The sequence below is a fragment of the Procambarus clarkii genome, chromosome 19 (genome assembly GCF_040958095.1).
Source record: "Procambarus clarkii isolate CNS0578487 chromosome 19, FALCON_Pclarkii_2.0, whole genome shotgun sequence".
NCBI classification, from domain to species: domain Eukaryota; kingdom Metazoa; phylum Arthropoda; class Malacostraca; order Decapoda; family Cambaridae; genus Procambarus; species Procambarus clarkii.
The window spans coordinates 30,531,909-30,550,934 of NC_091168.1; the positions used below are offsets into that span (position 1 = coordinate 30,531,909).

Here is a 19,026-nt window from a genome sequence, read left to right on the forward strand (position 1 = left end):
ATGTTGGTCTTCCTGGGAGGCTGTGTTGTGGTTCCTGCCCTCACAGCCCTCACAGCCCTCACAGCCCTCACGGCCCTCACAGCCCTCACAGCTCTCTCAGCCCTCACGGCCCTCACAGCTCTCACAGCCCTCACAGCCCTCACAGCCCTCACAGCTCTCACAGCCCTCACAGCTCTCACAGCCCTCACAGCCCTCACAGCCCTCACGGCCCTCACGCCCCTCTCAGCCCTCACGGCCCTCACGGCTCTCTCAGCCCTCTCAGCCCTCACAGCCCTCTCAGCCCTCACGGCCCTCTCAGCCCTCACGGCCCTCTCAGCCCTCACAGCTCTCACAGCCCTCACGGCCCTCACGGCCCTCTCAGCCCTCACGGCCCTCACAGCCCTCTCAGCCCTCTCAGCCCTCACGGCCCTCACGGCTCTCTCAGCCCTCACGGCCCTCTCAGCCCTCACGGCCCTCACGGCCCTCTCAGCCCTCACGGCCCTCACGGCCCTCTCAGCCCTCTCAGCCCTCACAGCCCTCTCAGCCCTCTCAGCCCTCACGGCCCTCACGGCCCTCTCAGCCCTCACGGCCCTCACAGCCCTCTCAGCCCTCACGGCCCTCACGGCTCTCTCAGCCCTCACAGCCCTCTCAGCCCTCACGGCCCTCTCAGCCCTCACGGCCCTCTCAGCCCTCACAGCTCTCACAGCCCTCACGGCCCTCTCAGCCCTCACGGCCCTCACGGCTCTCTCAGCCCTCACAGCCCTCACGGCCCACTCAGCCCTCACGGCCCTCTCAGCCCTTACGGCCCTCTCAGCCCTCTCAGCCCTCACAGCCCTCTCAGCCCTCACGGCCCTCACGGCCCTCTCAGCCCTTACGGCCCTCTCAGCCCTCTCAGCCCTCACAGCCCTCTCAGCCCTCTCAGCCCTCACGGTGCTCACGGCCCTCTCAGCCCTCACGGCCCTCACGGCTCTCTCAGCCCTCTCAGCCCTCACAGCCCTCTCAGCCCTCACAGCCCTCTCAGCCCTCACGGCCCTCTCAGCCCTCACAGCTCTCACAGCCCTCTCAGCCCTCACAGCCCTCTCAGCTCTCTCAGCCCTCTCAGCCCTCACAGCCCTCTCAGCTCTCACAGCCCTCTCAGCCCTCTCAGCCCTCACGGCCCTCTCAGCCCTCACGGCCCTCTCAGCCCTCACAGCCCTCTCAGCCCTCACGGCCCTCTCAGCCCTCACAGCCCTCACAGCCCTCTCAGCCCTCTCAGCTCTCACAGCCCTCTCAGCCCTCACGGCCCTCTCAGCCCTCTCAGCCCTCTCAGCCCTCACAGCCCTCTTAGCCCTCTCAGCCCTCACAGCCCTCTCAGCCCTCTCAGCCCTCTCAGCCCTCACAGCCCTCTCAGCCCTCTCAGCCCTCACAGCCCTCTCAGCCCTCACAGCCCTCTCAGCCCTCACAGCCCTCTCAGCCCTCAGCCCTCACAACCCTCACCCTCGCAGCCCTCTCAGCCCTCACAGCCCTCTCAGCCTTACAGCCCTCTCAGCCCTCAGCCTTCACAGCCCTCACCCTCACAGCCCTCAAAGCCCTCTCAGCTCTCACAGCCCTCTCAGCCCTCACAGCCCTCTCAGCCCTCAAAGCCCTCTCAGCTCTCACAGCCCTCCCAGCTCTCACAGCCCTCACTGCCCTCTCAGCCCTCACAGCCCTCACAGCCCTCTCAGCCCTCACAGCCCTCTCAGCCCTCAGCCCTCATCCTCACAGCCCTCACAGCCCTCAAAGCCCTCTCAGCTCTCACAGCCCTCACAGCCCTCACAACCCTCTCAGCTGTCACAGCCCTCAAAGCCCTCTCAGCTCTCACAGCCCTCACAGCCCTCTCAGCCCTCCCTGCCCTCTCAGCCCGCACAGCCCTCACAGCCCTCTCAGCCCTGTCAGCCCTCACAGCCCTCTCAGCTCTCACAGCCCTCACAGCCCTCACAGCCCTCTCAGCCCTCTCACAGCCATCACAGCCCTCTCAGCCCTCACACCGCTCACCCCTCACACCCCTCACAGCCCTCTCACCCCTCACAGCCCTCACCCCTCACAGCCCTCACCCCTCACAGCCCTCTAAGCCCTCACCCTCACAGCCCTCACCCTCACAGCCCTCACCCCTCACAGCCCTCACCCTCACAGCCCTCATCCTCACAGCCCTCACCCTCACAGCCCTCACTTGCTCCATCATACACACAGTATAATAACCACTTGACATTCATATGCAAATGTAAACTTTTTAATTCAATCTCTAATGCTCGGACCAATTGTTTCCCGCCAGTCTTGGGTACGCTGACATTATGGGCCCTCCCCAGGTGGACCCGCGGGCCCTTCCCCAGGTGGCCCGCGGGCTTCTTCCCACGGGGCCCCGCGGGCTTCTTCCCACGGGGCCCCGCGGGCCCTTCCCCAGGTGGACCCGTGAGCCCATCCCCAGGTGGACCCGCGAGCCCCTCCCCAGGTGGACCCGCGAGCCCCTCCCCAGGTGGACCCGCGGGCCCCTCCCAAGGCGGACCCGCGGGCCCCTCCCCAGGTGGACCCGCAGGCCTCTCCCCAGGCGGACCCGCGGGCCTCTCCCCAGGTGGACCCGCTGGCCTCTCCCCAGGCGGACCCGCAGGCCTCTCCCCAGGTGGACCCGCTGGCCTCTCCCCAGGTGGACCCGCGGGCCCCTCCCCAGGCGGACCCGCGGGCCCCTCCCCAGGCGGACCCGCGGGCCCCTCCCCAGGCGGACCCGCGGGCCCCTCCCCAGGCGGACCCGCGGGCCCCTCCCCAGGCGGACCCGCGGGCCCCTCCCCAGGCGGACCCGCGGGCCCCTCCCCAGGCGGACCCGCGGGCCCCTCCCCAGGCGGACCCGCGGGCCCCTCCCCAGGCGGACCCGCGGGCCCCTCCCCAGGTGGACCCGCGGGCCCCTCCCCAGGCGGACCCGCGGGCCCCTCCCCAGGCGGACCCGCGGGCCCCTCCCCAGGTGGACCCGCGGGCCCCTGCCCAGGCGGACCCGCGGGCCCCTCCCCAGGCGGACCCGCGGGCCCCTCCCCAGGTGGACCCGCGGGCCCCTGCCCAGGCGGACCCGCGGGCCCCTCCCCAGGCGGACCCGCGGGCCCCTCCCCAGGTGGACCCGCGGGCCCCTGCCCAGGCGGACCCGCGGGCCCCTCCCCAGAGGGCGCAATAATTCACATCAGAGTGCTGTAAATGTTGTTGTCAGCGGCTGTGAGTTTTTTGTTTTATTTTTTGCACTGAGTTAATTCATCAGTATAATATTGGACGGGACTTGAATAATTACCAAGCCATTAAGGAGTGACAGGCAGCCAGCGGCTGGCAGCAGCAAGCACGGAGGCGGGAGAGGTTTTCAGTGTATCTCCTGATGGTACCCAGGTGGGTAGTGCCCGGGGCCTGATGGTACCCAGGTAGGTAGTGCCCAGAGCCTGATAGTACCCAGGTAGGTTGTGCCCGGGGCCTGATAGTACCCAGGTAGGTAGTGCCCGGGGCCTGATGGTACCCAGGTGAGTAGTGCCAGGGGCCTGATAGTACCCAGGTAGGTTGTGCCCGGGGCCTGATAGTACCCAGATAGGTTGTGCCCGGGGCCTGATAGTACCCAGGTAAGTTGTACTCACCTAGTTGTGTTTGCGGGGGTTGAGCTCTGGCTCTTTGGTCCCGCCTCTCAACCGTCAATCAACAGGTGTACAGATTCCTGAGCCTATTGGGCTCTATCATATCTACACTTGAAACTGTGTATGGAGTCAGCCTCCACCACATCACTTCCTAATGCATTCCATTTGTCAACCACCCTGACACTAAAAAAGTTCTTTCTAATATCTCTGTGGCTCATTTGGGCACTCAGTTTCCACCTGTGTCCCCTTGTGCATGTGCCCCTTGTGGTAAATAGCCTGTCTTTATCTACCCTATCAATTCCTCTCAGAATCTTCTATGTGGCGATCATGTCCCCTCTAACTCTTCTGTCTCCCAGTGACGTGAAGTTTAATTCCCGTAGTCTCTCCTCGTAGCTCATACCTCTCAGCTCGGGTACTAGTCTGGTGGCAAACCTTTGAACCTTTTCCAGTTTAGTCTTATCCTTGACTAGATATGGACTCCATGCTGGGGCTGCATACTCCAGGATTGGCCTGACATATGTGGTATACAAAGTTCTGAATGATTCTTTACACAAGTCTCTGAATGCCGTTCATATGTTGGCCAGCCTGGCATATGCCGCTGATGTTATCCGCTTGATATGTGCTGCAGGAGACAGGTCTGGCGTGATATCAACCCCCAAGTCTTTTTCCTTCTCTGACTCCTGAAGAATTTCCTCTCCCATATGATACCTTGTATCTGGCCTCCTGCTCCCAACACCTATCTTCATTACATTACATTTGGTTGGGTTAAACTCTAACAACCATTTGTTCGACCATTCCTTCAGCTTGTCTAGGTCTTCTTGAAGCCTCAAACAGTCCTCTTCTGTTTTAATCCTTCTCATAATTTTAGCATCGTCCGCTAACATTGAGAGAAATGAATCGATACCCTCCGGGAGATCATTTACATATATCAGAAACAAGATAGGACCGAGTACAGAGCCCTGTGGGACTCCACTGGTGACTTCACGCCAATCGGAGGTCTCACCCCTCACCGTAACTCTGCTTCCTATTGCTTAGATACTCCCTTATCCACTGGAGCACCTTACCAGCTACACCTGCCTGTCTCTCCAGCTTATGTACCAGCCTCTTATGCGGTACTGTGTCAAAGGCTTTCCGACAATCCAAGAAAATGCAGTCCGCCCAGCCCTCTTGTGCCCGGGGCCAGGTACCCAGGTGGGTAGTGCCCGGGGCCTGATGGTACCCAGGTGGGTAGTGCCCGGGGCCTGGTAGTACCCAGGTAGGTTGTGCCCGTGGTCTAATGATACCCAGGTGAGTAGTGTCTGGGCCTGATAGTACCCAGGTGGGTAGTGCCCGGGGCCTGATAGTACCCAGGTACGTTGTGCCCGGGGCCTGATGGTACCCAGGTAGGTAGTGCCCAGAGCCTGATAGTACCCAGGTAGGTTGTGCCCGGGGCCTGATAGTACCCAGGTAGGTAGTGCCCGGGGCCTGATGGTACCCAGGTGAGTTGTGCCAGGGGCCTGATAGTACCCAGGTAGGTTGTGCCCGGGGCCTGATAGTACCCAGGTAGGTTGTGCCCGGGGCCTGATAGTACCCAGGTAAGTTGTACTCACCTAGTTGTGTTTGCGGGGGTTGAGCTCTGGCTCTTTGGTCCCGCCTCTCAACCGTCAATCAACAGGTGTACAGATTCCTGAGCCTATTGGGCTCTATCATATCTACACTTGAAACTGTGTATGGAGTCAGCCTCCACCACATCACTTCCTAATGCATTCCATTTGTCAACCACCCTGACACTAAAAAAGTTCTTTCTAATATCTCTGTGGCTCATTTGGGCACTCAGTTTCCACCTGTGTCCCCTTGTGCATGTGCCCCTTGTGGTAAATAGCCTGTCTTTATCTACCCTATCAATTCCTCTCAGAATCTTCTATGTGGTGATCATGTCCCCTCTAACTCTTCTGTCTCCCAGTGACGTGAAGTTTAATTCCCGTAGTCTCTCCTCGTAGCTCATACCTCTCAGCTCGGGTACTAGTCTGGTGGCAAACCTTTGAACCTTTTCCAGTTTAGTCTTATCCTTGACTAGATATGGACTCCATGCTGGGGCTGCATACTCCAGGATTGGCCTGACATATGTGGTATACAAAGTTCTGAATGATTCTTTACACAAGTCTCTGAATGCCGTTCATATGTTGGCCAGCCTGGCATATGCCGCTGATGTTATCCGCTTGATATGTGCTGCAGGAGACAGGTCTGGCGTGATATCAACCCCCAAGTCTTTTTTCTTCTCTGACTCCTGAAGAATTTCCTCTCCCAGATGATACCTTGTATCTGGCCTCCTGCTCCCTACACCTATCTTCATTACATTACATTTGGTTGGGTTAAACTCTAACAACCATTAGTTCGACCATTCCTTCAGCTTGTCTAGGTCTTCTTGAAGCCTCAAACAGTCCTCTTCTGTTTTAATCCTTCTCATAATTTTAGCATCGTCCGCAAACATTGAGAGAAATGAATCGATACCCTCCGGGAGATCATTTACATATATCAGAAACAAGATAGGACCGAGTACAGAGCCCTGTAGGACTCCACTGGTGACTTCGCGCCAATCGGAGGTCTCACCCCTCATCGTAACTCTGCTTCTTATTGCTTAGATACTCCCTTATCCACTGGAGCACCTTACCAGCTACACCTGCCTGTCTCTCCAGCGTATGTACCAGCCTCTTATGCGGTACTGTGTCAAAGGCTTTCCGACAATCCAAGAAAATGCAGTCCGCCCAGCCCTCTCGTGCCCGGGGCCAGGTACCCAGGTGGGTAGTGCCCGGGGCCTGATGGTACCCAGGTGGGTAGTGCCCGGGGCCTGATAGTACCCAGGTAGGTCGTGCCCGTAGTCTAATGATACCCAGGTGGGTAGTGTCTGGGCCTGATAGTACCCAGGTGGGTAGTGCCCGGGGCCTGATAGTACCCAGGTAGGTTGTGCCCGGGGCCTGATGGTACCCAGGTAGGTAGTGCCCAGAGCCTGATAGTACCCAGGTAGGTTGTGCCCAGGGCTTGATGGTACCCAGGTGGGTAGTGCCCGGGGCCTGATAGTTCCCAGGTAGGTTGTGCCCGGGGCCTGATGGTACCCAGGTGAGTAGTGCCCAGGGCCTGGTGGTACCCACATGGGCACCTGCTTGATGGGGTTCTGAGAGTTCTACTCCCCAAGCCCGGCCCGAGGCCAGGCTTGACTTGTGAGAGTTTGGTCCACCAAGCTGTTGCTTGGAGCGGCCCACAGGCCCACATACCCACCACAGCCCGATTGGTCCGGCACTCCTTGGAGGAATAAATCTAGTTTTCTCTTGAAGATGTCCACGGTTGTTCTGGCAATATTTCTGATGCTCGCTGGGAGGACGTTGAACAACCGCGGACCTCTGATGTTTATTCAGTGTTCTCTGATTGTGCCCATGGCACCTCTGCTCTTCACTGGTTCTATTCTGCATTTTCTTCCATATCGTTCACTCCAGTACGTTGTTATTTTACTGTGTAGATTTGGGACCTGTCCCTCCAGTATTTTCCATGTGTATATTATTTGGTATCTCTCTCGTCTCCTTTCTAGTGAGTACATTTGGAGAGCTTTGAGACGGTCCCAATAATTTAGGTGCTTTATCTCGTCTATGCGTGCCGTATATGTTCTCTGTATTCCCTCTATTTCAGCAATCTCTTCTGCTCTGAAGGGGGAGGTGAGTACTGAGTAGTACTCAAGACAGGGCAACACAAGTGACTTGAAGAGTACAACCATTGTGATGGGATCCCTGGATTTGAAAGTTCTCGTAATCCATCCTATCATTTTTCTGGCTGACGCAACACTTGTTTGGTTATGCTCCCTAAATGTTAGGTCGTCAGACATTATTATTCCCAAATCCTTGACATCCTGTTTTCCTACTATGGGCAGATTCGATTGTGTTTTGTACCCTCTATTATGTTTAAGGTCCTCATTTTTGCCGTATCTGAGTACCTGGAATTTATCACTGTTAAACATCATGTTATTTTCTGCTGCCTAATCGAAAACTTTATTAATATCTGCTTGTAGTTTTTCAATGTCTTCAACAGAGGTAATTTTCATGTTGATTTTTGTGTCATCTGCAAAAGCATGATACGAAGCTGTGACTGGTATCTGAGTCTATGTCTGATATGAGAATAAGGAAAAGCAGCGGTGCAAGGACTGTACTTTGAGGTACAGAGCTTTTAACTGCGCTTGGACTCGATTTTATTTGATTGACTGTCACTCTTTGTGTTCTGTTCGACAGAAAACTGAGAATCCAGCGTCCTACTTTACCAGTTATTCCCATTGACCTCATTATGTGTGCTATCACTCCACTGGTCACATTTATCGAATGTGATCATGCCCACTTCTATTTCTTTGCGAAATCCGTGTATACAACTTCTGCATTCTGTTTTTCTTCTAATGCCTCAGTGATTTTGTCATAATGGTCAAGTAGCTGTGAGAGGCATGATCTTCCTGCTCTAAATCCATGTTGAACTGAGTGGAGGTCATTGGTTTCCATGAATCTAGTGACCTGACTCCTGATTACTCAAATACTTTTATTATGTGGGAAGTTAATGCAACTGGTCTATAATTCTTTGCCAAAGCTTTGCTACCTCCCTTGTGTAGAGGGGCAATGTCTGCTGCTTTCAGCGCATCTGGTATCTCTCCCGTGTCCAAGCTCTTCCTCCACACTATCCTGAGTGCCTGTGCTACCGGCACTTTGCATTTCTTTATAAATATTGAATTCCATGAATCTGGACCCGGGGCTGAGTGCATGGGCATATTGTCAATTTCTCTTTCAAAATCTGCCACGCTCGTGTTGATATCAGTTATATTTACAGGTGTTTATCATTCGTAAAGAAATTGTCCGAATCTTCCACTTTCATGCTGATTATCGAAGTGCTAAACATGTCCTCATACTGCTTTTTTAGGATTTCACTAATTTCTTTGTCATCCTTAGTGTATGAACCTTCACTAATACGAATAGGTCCAATACTGGTAGTGATTTTTGCTTTTGATTTAGCATATGTGAAGAAATATTTTGGGTTTATCTTTATTTCTTGAATTGCTTTCTGTTCTAGTTGCCTTTCTTCAATCTGATAGGAATGCGTCAGTCTCTGTTCGATTTCTTTAATCTCCCTGTTTAAATTATTTCTTCTTTGTATGGAGAGTCGTGTCTGCTTAAGCATTTCCGTTAATTTCTTCCTTCTTTTGTAATGTCGTCTGCGTTCTCTTTCTACATTTGACCCGGGTAGTGCCGGGGGCCTGATGGTACCCAGGTGAGAGGTGCCCAGGGCCTGATGGTACCCAGGTGAGAGGTGCCCAGGGCCTGATGGTACCCAGGTGAGAGGTGCCCAGGGCCTGATGGTACCCAGGTGAGAGGTGCCCAGGGCCTGATGGTACCCAGGTGAGAGGTGCCCAGGGCCTGATGGTACCCAGGTGAGAGGTGCCCAGGGCCTGATGGTACCCAGGTGAGAGGTGCCCAGGGCCTGATGGTACCCAGGTGAGAGGTGCCCAGGGCCTGATGGTACCCAGGTGGGTAGTGCCGGGGGCCTGATGGTACCCAGGTGAGAGGTGCCCAGGGCCTGATGGTTCCCAGGTGGGTAGTGCCCGGGGCCTGATGGTACCCAAGTAGGAGGGGCCCAGGGCCTGATGGTACCCAGGTAGGTAGTGCCCGGGGTCTGATGGTACCCAGGTGGGTAGTGCCCGTGGCCTGATGGTACCCAGGTGGGTAGTGCCCGGGGCCTGATGGTACAAAGGTGGGTAGTGCAAGGGACCTGATGGTTCCCAGGTGGGTAGTGCCCGAGGCCTGATGGTACCCAGGTGGGTAGTGCCAGGGGCCTGATGGTGTTGGAAATTATACACCACTAATACATCCTTATTGTATTAAACCTCAGTAATTACTAATCTTACTAATTGGTAGAATTAATCCAATTAATGTTTTATATTGCGAAGTCATTTTTTGCCAAATTCTTCCTAGTCAGAATGACGATGTGAGGAACGACAGACTAAAACATGAATTCTCTCCACATTTAGTTGAATCTAAAACAGTCCAGTTAATTACGTTCCTTTACTAATGATAATCGTTTATTTAGTTGTATTACTTACATAGCATATTATTGCTTACTGAACTCCTACATTTAGGTGTAATAACACCTACAGTGGAAAATACTGTAAAGTAAAACAATTTATATGAGATTCTTTTCATTTATTTGTGCAGTCTTAATAAGCTGACTTGCACTATGCAAAATATATATTGCGCCTTAATATAAATATCAGTGACATAAATATCTGTCAGGAATCCTCACTTCCCTGATTAATAGCGAATAAGTAAATTCATTTAAGCTCGAGATCACTTTGAGTGTTCGGCGCATGCGTATCACAGCGAGGGAGGGAGAAAGGAGACTCCATTAGAGAGCGTCGCCAACCACCACGCGACTCGGACGCCATTAGCAACGTGCAACAGAGAGCAACTCTCGATCTTGTTAAGTTATAATTAATTTAGTTCTTACAACCAGGAGAGCGGTGCCACGTTACAACGGCACATAATGGCAGTGTCCAGGAACAAATCATTCCTCCAACCCACAATTGACGTCTTATCACGGCAGCTGAAGACGAGGGACCTGGAATCGTTCCGTAATCAACGGACACTCGGGTCGGCAACTATTAACCACCTATATTATAACAATGTGCACATGTTTATATTTAAGCTAGTTGTCGTTAGGCTGTTTAATTACCATCAAAATCCAGTACGTTCATTCTCTATTCTTATTCCGTATTTTATTGGAACGTAAATTGCACAGATATCTGCAGTGATAGTCATGTCCTTTAGGAGGAATTCCATAATCTAGGATGTACTTGTTGTAACACGGGGGGGGGGGGGATCTTCTCTCTCTCTCTCTCTCTCTCTGACCTTTCTCTTTACTCTACCCGTATTCTGATTTATTCTCTCTTCAATCCAAGGGACCCCAGAGCTACTACTCTAGCCGAATCCCACGCCACGTGGTCTTAAGCCGTTTTGACCGGCTAAGATTCTACAGCCTTTATGACATGAACTAGACCCCTAGCAAACTCTAGAATCTCCTTTACGCCGCCACCACCAGACCATTAACACTGGGAGCAATAACCGAGGTCTGGACCGATTATGCTCTCATTAAACCTTGGGCCTTGATCCCCAGTTAGTTGGAATAGGAGGTTATCTTGAGATGATTTCGGGGATTTTTAGTGTCCCCGCGTCCCGGTCCTCGACCAGGCCTCCACCCCCAGGAAGCAGCCCGTGACAGCTGACTAACACCCAGGTACCTATTTTACTGCTAGGTAACAGGGGCATAGGGTGAAAGAAACTCTGCCCAGTGTTTCTCGCCGGCGCCTGGGATCGAACCCAGGACCACAGGATCACAAGTCCAGCGTGCTGTCCGCTCGGCCGACCGGCTAGGAGGGAAGAATCTACGTTAAGTGTGGGTAATATTAACAAACAAAGGGATAACTGAACTCTTAATCTGTGTTAGGCTCTGCGGCCCAACCGAAAACTCGGACTCGTGGAAACCACAGTGTAAAGGACAATGAACAATAAAACATGAAATGGAAATGATAAAATGCAATTTACTATCTAAATAATTTATTCAAGATCTAAAACAACATCGAAATTAAAGCACTCCCTATCCTTAACACTCCCTGACTTAAGGCATGAGATGAACTAATTCCTATACCAAACTATAGCAACTATACCTCTTATAGCGACCAGCTGGTGTAGTGCTGGTTGCGGGGAGAGGTGGAGAGTGGGTTACCTTCCAGAGTCGTTGCCTTGTCCACACTGATCCTACCTCGCTCTGCTCCACACAGAAGCCAGAGCAGGGTATTCTTCCACCTGTCTTACTAAGTTACTCGCAGGGTTTAAGTTGAACAACTAATCTCTGTTGTACGGAACGACCCAGATGGTTGAACTCTTAAACTGAAGGTTTGCACAGGACATCTTAGGGAAGAGCTATTTCCGATTACAAAATGGCTATTTGACCTTTGAGAAATTACCAAAAATATGGAACTTTGGTGACCCTTATGACCTAAGGTCGCCCAAATCGCTCCGCGCCCGAGGCTAATCCCGCTAGTAGTAAGTCACTGATGGTGACTTACTAAAGTATTCTGACAATTTAGGATACTCTTGATACTTTAAACAGAAATACTATTGAATATGTATGAATACAATATGAATGAAGACTAATTTCTCTAAATTACTGAATTCTGTAAAATAATTGATTATATATTGTTTTAAGACAAAGGTGGCGGCCATTTTGTATTTCACCCACTAATCCTCAGGAGATATGACCTTGTGCTTGAGTCAGGTCAAACTACAACATGACTCTCACTATTGTACAAAGGCGTATCCCCCTGTCTCCCATACAATTACTTATTTTTAAAACAGCTTCAGTTGTTACAACCCCCCCCCCCCCCCGCACAAGTAACTTAGTAAACCTTGTTAATTTTTCTTCTAAAAGTAACGAGGTTTAGTATCCAAATCCTCAATAAACTCAAACTCATGCCTCAAACAAAAGCTAACCTAACTAAGAAAAATGACAATCATCAGATTGTTCAGCAACATCACAATAAACTTGTTCAAATTCATCAATGTCTCGGCTGTCAACTGACAGCAATCCTCCAACATCAGGAAACATACATCCTACACTTACTGACATAGCTAAATAAAACATCCTTAATCTAACAGCAAAGACTAGCCATTAAAATTCCTTGGCTCTTCACTAGCCATCCACGTGTTCCCTAGAGCCGGACACCCAATGCTCAACATGAAACAAATATATTTACAGACTGAACTTTCAGTCATCCGGGAACGTACCACTGAACTCTACTAAGTTCACATCCGTGTACTATCCACTCCCCAAGCAATGTCAACCTTAGCACCGGGGCCCGAGGCCTGATGGTACCCAGGTAGGTAGTGCCCGGGGCCTGATGGTACCCAGGTGAGTAGTGCCCAGTGCCTGATGGTGCCCGGGGCCTGATGGTACCCAGGTCGGTAGTGCCCAGGGCCTGATGGTACCCAGGTGGGTAGTGCCCAGGGCCTGATGGTGCCCAGGTGAGTAGTGCCCTGTGCCTGATGGTACCCAGGGCCTGATGGTGCCCAGGTGAGTAGTGCCCTGTGCCTGATGGTACCCAGGTGGGTAGTGCTCAGAGCCTGATCGTACCCAGGTGGGTAGTGCCCGGCGCCTGATGGTACCCAGGTGGGTAGTGCCCGGGGCCAGTGACTGTGACAAGAGCCGCCACTTTCCTAATACTGACTATGGGGGAGTGAGGTCTAGCTCATGGCCCCAGCCAGCGGGTCTTGTTGTACCCTTCGTGTTAGTACTTAACTATCCTGACGCACAAACTGTGTCTGCTGTGGCCTTATAGTTCTGGTTGGATGTGGCTTCCACAACTTCTTCTCTCACCTGAGTGGACAACGCTTGGGATTCGTAGTCCTAAAGATCCGGGTTTGATCCCCGTTGGAGGCGGAAACAAATGGGCATTGTTTCTTTCACCCTGATGCCTCTGTTCACCTAGCAGTAAATAGGTTCTTGGGAGTTAGACATCTGCTACGGGCTGCTTCCTGGTGGTGTGTAACAAAAAAGAGGCCTGATCGAGGACTGGGCCTCGGGACGCTAAGTCCCGAAATCGTTTAAAGATAACCTCAGTGTACTCCACTTGTTGACCACCAGTACAAGTGTTCCCTTACACTTGTACTCGTCGGCACAAAGAAAGCCTTATTTCCTGCTGGTCTGGGTTCAATCCCCACCAACCGTCCAAGTGTGTTGGCCACCATTCCTTTTCTCCGTCCTATCCTAAATCCTTATCCTCATATCCCTTCCCAGTGCTACATGGTCGTGATGGCCTAGCGCTTTTCCCTGATAATAACCCTTACCTTGTGTTTCCAGCTTCACATATAAGTCTCCTCCTCCTCCCCCCCCCCCTTCACTTTATTGAGGCTGTCCTTGTCCACCTGGTTTGTTCCCCCTCAGGAGTTTGTATGGTGTGATCATGTCCCCTCTATCTCTTCTGACCTTGAGGCCAGAGCGTGGCCAAGGACCATAGTGACGGTGCAGCCTGTTCTAATCGTTCCCACCGCCGCTAAACAGTGTTCAAGCAGACTGTTATGCAGCCACTTGGAAATCTCTGCCAGCAGACTTTAAGATTATGGTTCTTGAAGGAAAAAAGAACCAGACAAATCCTCATCTGCTACGTAATATTGCACAGCGGCATACAGAAGCAAACTTGGCATCCGACAGCTTCACTTACTTCACAGATGGATCAGTAGACCAGCAGGGAACAAGAAACCGGAGCTGCAGTTAAAGCAGGAAACTCTGTAAATAGTTGGAGACACAAATGGGTGTTCGACTTTACAAACAGAGATGCTAGTCATTCAAAAGGTTTTGGAACATGCTCTTGCTCAACACCGACAACATGTTATCATACATACAGATTCGAGAACTGCCATTGAAACCTTGCAACGAGAACACATATGTGATAACATCCACCTGATCACAAATGTCATATCATTAATGCAAACACTTAAACGACAAGGCCGTCGAGTACTTATCAATTGGGTGCAGACGAAGCTGCAAAACTTGCAACTAAGATGAAGAAATGTAGACATTTACATACCACAGAGTCTATCACAGATTAAGAAAGTAATTAGAAACAGAGCAATGCAGGAGATGTACAGTGACCACAACACAGCAGTTGCAACATCAGGATCTGCGGGTTGGTACAAGAATTCAACCAACTACGAATCACTTAGTTTGATGAAACGGAGTAGTTGAACAATAGAAGTACACTTACATCGCATCAGGCTTGGATACCCATGTGCATGGGAAATAGGCTTACAGGTTCCGGAAGATGAGAGGAAATGTCAACACTGTGGAGAAATGCCCGACAGACCACTGGAACATTATCTACCACAGTGCACAGTTACAACCACAACAGACCACTGGAACATTATCTAACATAGTGCACAGTTACACCCACAACAGACCACTGGAACATTATCTAACACAGTACACAGTTACAACCACAACAGACCAGTGGAACATTACTTAACACAGTACACAGTTACAACCACAACAGACCACTCTCAATGTTTGCGGACGATGCTAAAATTATGAGAAGGATTAAAACAGAAGAGGACTGTTTGAGGCTTCAAGAAGACCTAGACAAGCTGAAGGAATGGTCGAACAAATGGTTGTTAGAGTTTAACCCAACCAAATGTAATGTAATGAAGATAGGTGTAGGGAGCAGGAGGCCAGATACAAGGTATCATCTGGGAGAGGAAATTCTTCAGGAGTCAGAGAAGGAAAAAGACTTGGGGGTTGATATCACGCCAGACCTGTCTCCTGCAGCACATATCAAGCGGATAACATCAGCGGCATATGCCAGGCTGGCCAACATACGAACGGCATTCAGAAACTTGTGTAAAGAATCATTCAGAACTTTGTATACCACATATGTCAGGCCAATCCTGGAGTATGCAGCCCCAGCATGGAGTCCATATCTAGTCAAGGATAAGACTAAACTGGAAAAGGTTCAAAGGTTTGCCACCAGACTAGTACCCGAGCTGAGAGGTATGAGCTACGAGGAGAGACTACGGGAATTAAACCTCACTTCGCTGGAAGACAGAAGAGTTAGGGGGGACATGATCACCACATTCAAGATTCTGAAGGGGATTGATAGGGTAGATAAAGACAGTCTATTTAACACAAGGGGAACACGCACAAGGGGACACAGGTGGAAACTGAGTGCCCAAATGAGCCACAGAGATATTAGAAAGAACTTTTTTAGTGTCAGAGTGGTTGACAAATGGAATGCATTAGGAAGTGATGTGGTGGAGGCTGACTCCATACACAGTTTCAAGTGTAGATATGACAGAGCCCGATAGGCTCAGGAATCTGTACACCTGTTGATTGACGGTTGAGAGGCGGGACCAAAGAGCCAGAGCTCAACCCCCGCAAACACAACTAGGTGAGTACAACTAGGTGAGTACTAGAACATTATCTAACACAGTACACAGTTACAACCACAACAGACCACTGGAACATTATCTAACACAGTGCACAGTTACAACCACAACAGACCACTGGAACATTATCTAACACAGTGCACAGTTACAAACCCATTAAGATTTCAACTTAGATTCAACAGAGCAGAAGTTGTTAAACACATGGGACAAAATCTTACTGAAGCGACCATACGAGTCATAAATACTCATACTCCGCCCAAGTATAACAGAAACAAGCAACACTTAGTGGGCCAGCCAGAGGCTTAGGGCCCGCGCAGGAATATCCCTAAAAAAAAAAAAAAACAGTTGTACTAAAGTGCCTGAACCTAACCAACCCGAGGACCCATTAACAGAAAAGGACTACACATTAACTTCGCGAGCCGCTACCACTTACAGTACACCAGTTTCTGGCCGTAAGGACATTATACGTCAAAATAGGACGTACTATTGAGGAGAGCGGGCAGCAGGGTGACCCAAGGCAGCAGCGCCCCACGCTAAAAAAAACTGGGCAGCGAGTTGCGCAACATTCTTGACGAGAACCGGACAAGGACAAAGCCATTTATTAAACCAAACAATGATGTCGGGCAGTCGTCGATGTCATTAGCTGACATCCTGAAGCATAGTTAGTGGTGGTGGGGGGGGGTGGTAGTGGTGCTGGTTTGGTGGGTGGTGGTGGTGGTGGTGGTGATGTGGTGGTGGTGCTTCTGCTGCTGGTGGTGGTGTAATACATTTATCTATGTGTGCGTGTAAATCACGAATATTAACACGTGATGAAAAATGTGACAGTGTCAGACCACGAAAGAAGAATTGAAACAGGAATTTCCTTAAGTACTTTTGTATTTAATAATACATCTTCAGAAGATGTATTATTAAATACGAAAATCTTAAGGAAATTCTTGTTTCAATTCTTGCTTCGTGGTCTGACACTATATATATATATATATATATATATATATATATATATATATATATATATATATATATATATAGTGTCAGTGTATATATATATATATATATATATATATATATACATATATATATATATATATATATATATATATATATATATATATATATATATATATATATATATATATATATGTAGGGTAAGGCAGGTCCTAGTCAATAACGGCTTCTCCAATGGTTTCGTCGAAGACATCATAAGAAGGAAAGTGAAAAGCCATGCAACCTCTGAAGAGACAACTAACACAACACCTATACCCCCTATTAGACTATTTTACAGGAACTTCTTTTCCACAGCTCATAAAACGGAGGAAAGGGTCCTGAAAGATATTGTTAATAGAAACGTTATCCCTACAGACAAAAATCAGAGGATACAACTGACGATTTACTATAAAACCAGAAAAACGGCCAGCCTACTCATAAGAAACTCTCCAGACACAAAACAGAACGCTTTGAAAGAGACTAACGTCGTCTATGCCTTCAAATGCCCACTTGGGGACTGTAAGCTCCAAAAAACCCAGTATATAGGCAAGACAACAACATCTCTTTCTAGGCGTTTAACGATGCATAAGCAACAGGGCTCCATTAAGGAACATATAATCTCTTCCCATAACCAAACCATCGCCAGAGAAATCCTAGTAAACAACACAGAAATCATCGATAGATACAGCGATAGCAGGCGGCTTGACGTTTGCGAGGCACTACACATCAAGAAGTCAACACCAGCAATCAACAGCCAATTATTGCACAACTATATTCTACCCACCTCAAGACTCCGCTCTAATATAGAAGCATCAAGAAATATGGACCAATAGGCTTTCTACAAACACTTCTATTCAATACCCATTGTTTGTGTTCTGTCTTGTGTTGATACTTTTAATACCCTATTAATATCCCCTCTTGTTCTGTCTTGTGTTAATGCCACATCACCCCTCCCACCTCACTCAAATGTAGATATAAAATCGGAGATACGTAAATTCTATTCAGTTGTGTATTTGTGAACTAAAGTCTTTGAAAATGTAATAAGTTTTACGAAACGCGCCCGTGTCGCGTCAGACTAGAAATAAAAATGAATTTTGGAGAATTAATTTTTGATTTACCTCCAACAGTGAAGCGTAATGTACGAAAGATTGAGAAAATTCGTGTTAGAATTATTAATCTTACTTTTTCGGTCATATTTAATAATATATATATATATATATATATATATATATATATATATATATATATATATATATATATATATATATATATATATATATATATATATATATATATCGTAAAATGGTACCGCGACTGTACCGGGAAGATGGAATGTGACATTCGGGTAACACTAAATAAAAAAAATCACACAGGCCTTTGTGAGAATTGAGCAGAAGTGAAGGATTACTCAGGATTACTCAGACACAAAACTATGACAATTTACTATATAATCAAGATAATAATATCTGAAATACACAAAAAACCCGGACTTGAAACACTTTACCATCACACAAGAGCAAGATTAACATATGAAAAACTGACGTAAACACAATTGACTTAGAATTAATACAGAGAAGACTACAACCTGCAGACGGAGGAAGTGTCGCGACAAGGCAGTAACGCCAGAGTGCCCGGAGAGACTGTTGATGACACTTATACCCCTGACTGTAACGCCACATCTCTTGTCACAGTTGACTGTAACGAGTAGCCGGCAGGGTAACACGCGATAGTCACAGCCGTAACTATGAGCCGGCAGCGTAACCGGCCACACACTTGTGGTGGGCCCCCTGGAGCGGTGGTGAGTACCTCTCTTGGTAGGTGAGACTTATTACCTCTGGTGGTGGTGGTGGGACTTATTACCTCTGGTGGTGGTGGTGGTGGTGGGACTTATTACCTCTGGTGGTGGGACTTTTTACCGCTGGTGGTGGGACTTTTTACCGCTGGTGGTGGGACTTTTTACCGCTGGTGGTGGGACTTTTTACCGCTGGTGGTGGTGGTGGTACTTTGTTTATAGAACTAAATGGAAAAACAGAGGTTTCCATCATGTAAAGAATGAGTCCGATCTTAAATTCTCGGTGACAAACACGATTGGGCAGTCACTCGGATTTGAGAAAAATACACTTGTTATATATATTAGGAAGCTGCCGCCCCTTGTTCATCAATAATGGTTCACCTGTTGGGTTGTATACTGTGTAAACCTTAGTATAGAACAGTTACAGTAAACATTACTATAGAACAATTACAGTAAACTTTAGTATAGAACAGTTACAGTAAACTTTAGTATAGAACAATTACAGTAAACTTTAGTATAGAACAGTTACAGTAAACTTTAGTATAGAACAATTACAATAAACTTTAGTATAGAACAGTTACAGTAAACTTTAGTATAGAACAGTTACAGTAAACTTTAGTATAGAACAATTACAATAAACTTTAGTATAGAACAGTTACAGTAAACT

General features: G+C 49.2%; 1 protein-coding gene across 1 annotated transcript in view; it reads left to right on the forward strand.

Annotated features, from left to right (window-relative positions):
- Positions 1-19,026, forward strand: part of LOC138366393 (uncharacterized) — a 49,190-nt gene continuing 30,164 nt past the window's right edge. The window contains exon 1 of the mRNA XM_069327435.1: positions 1-1,888. Within this exon, the coding sequence (XP_069183536.1) occupies positions 1-1,888 (1,888 nt within the window). The remainder of the gene's footprint in view (positions 1,889-19,026) is intronic.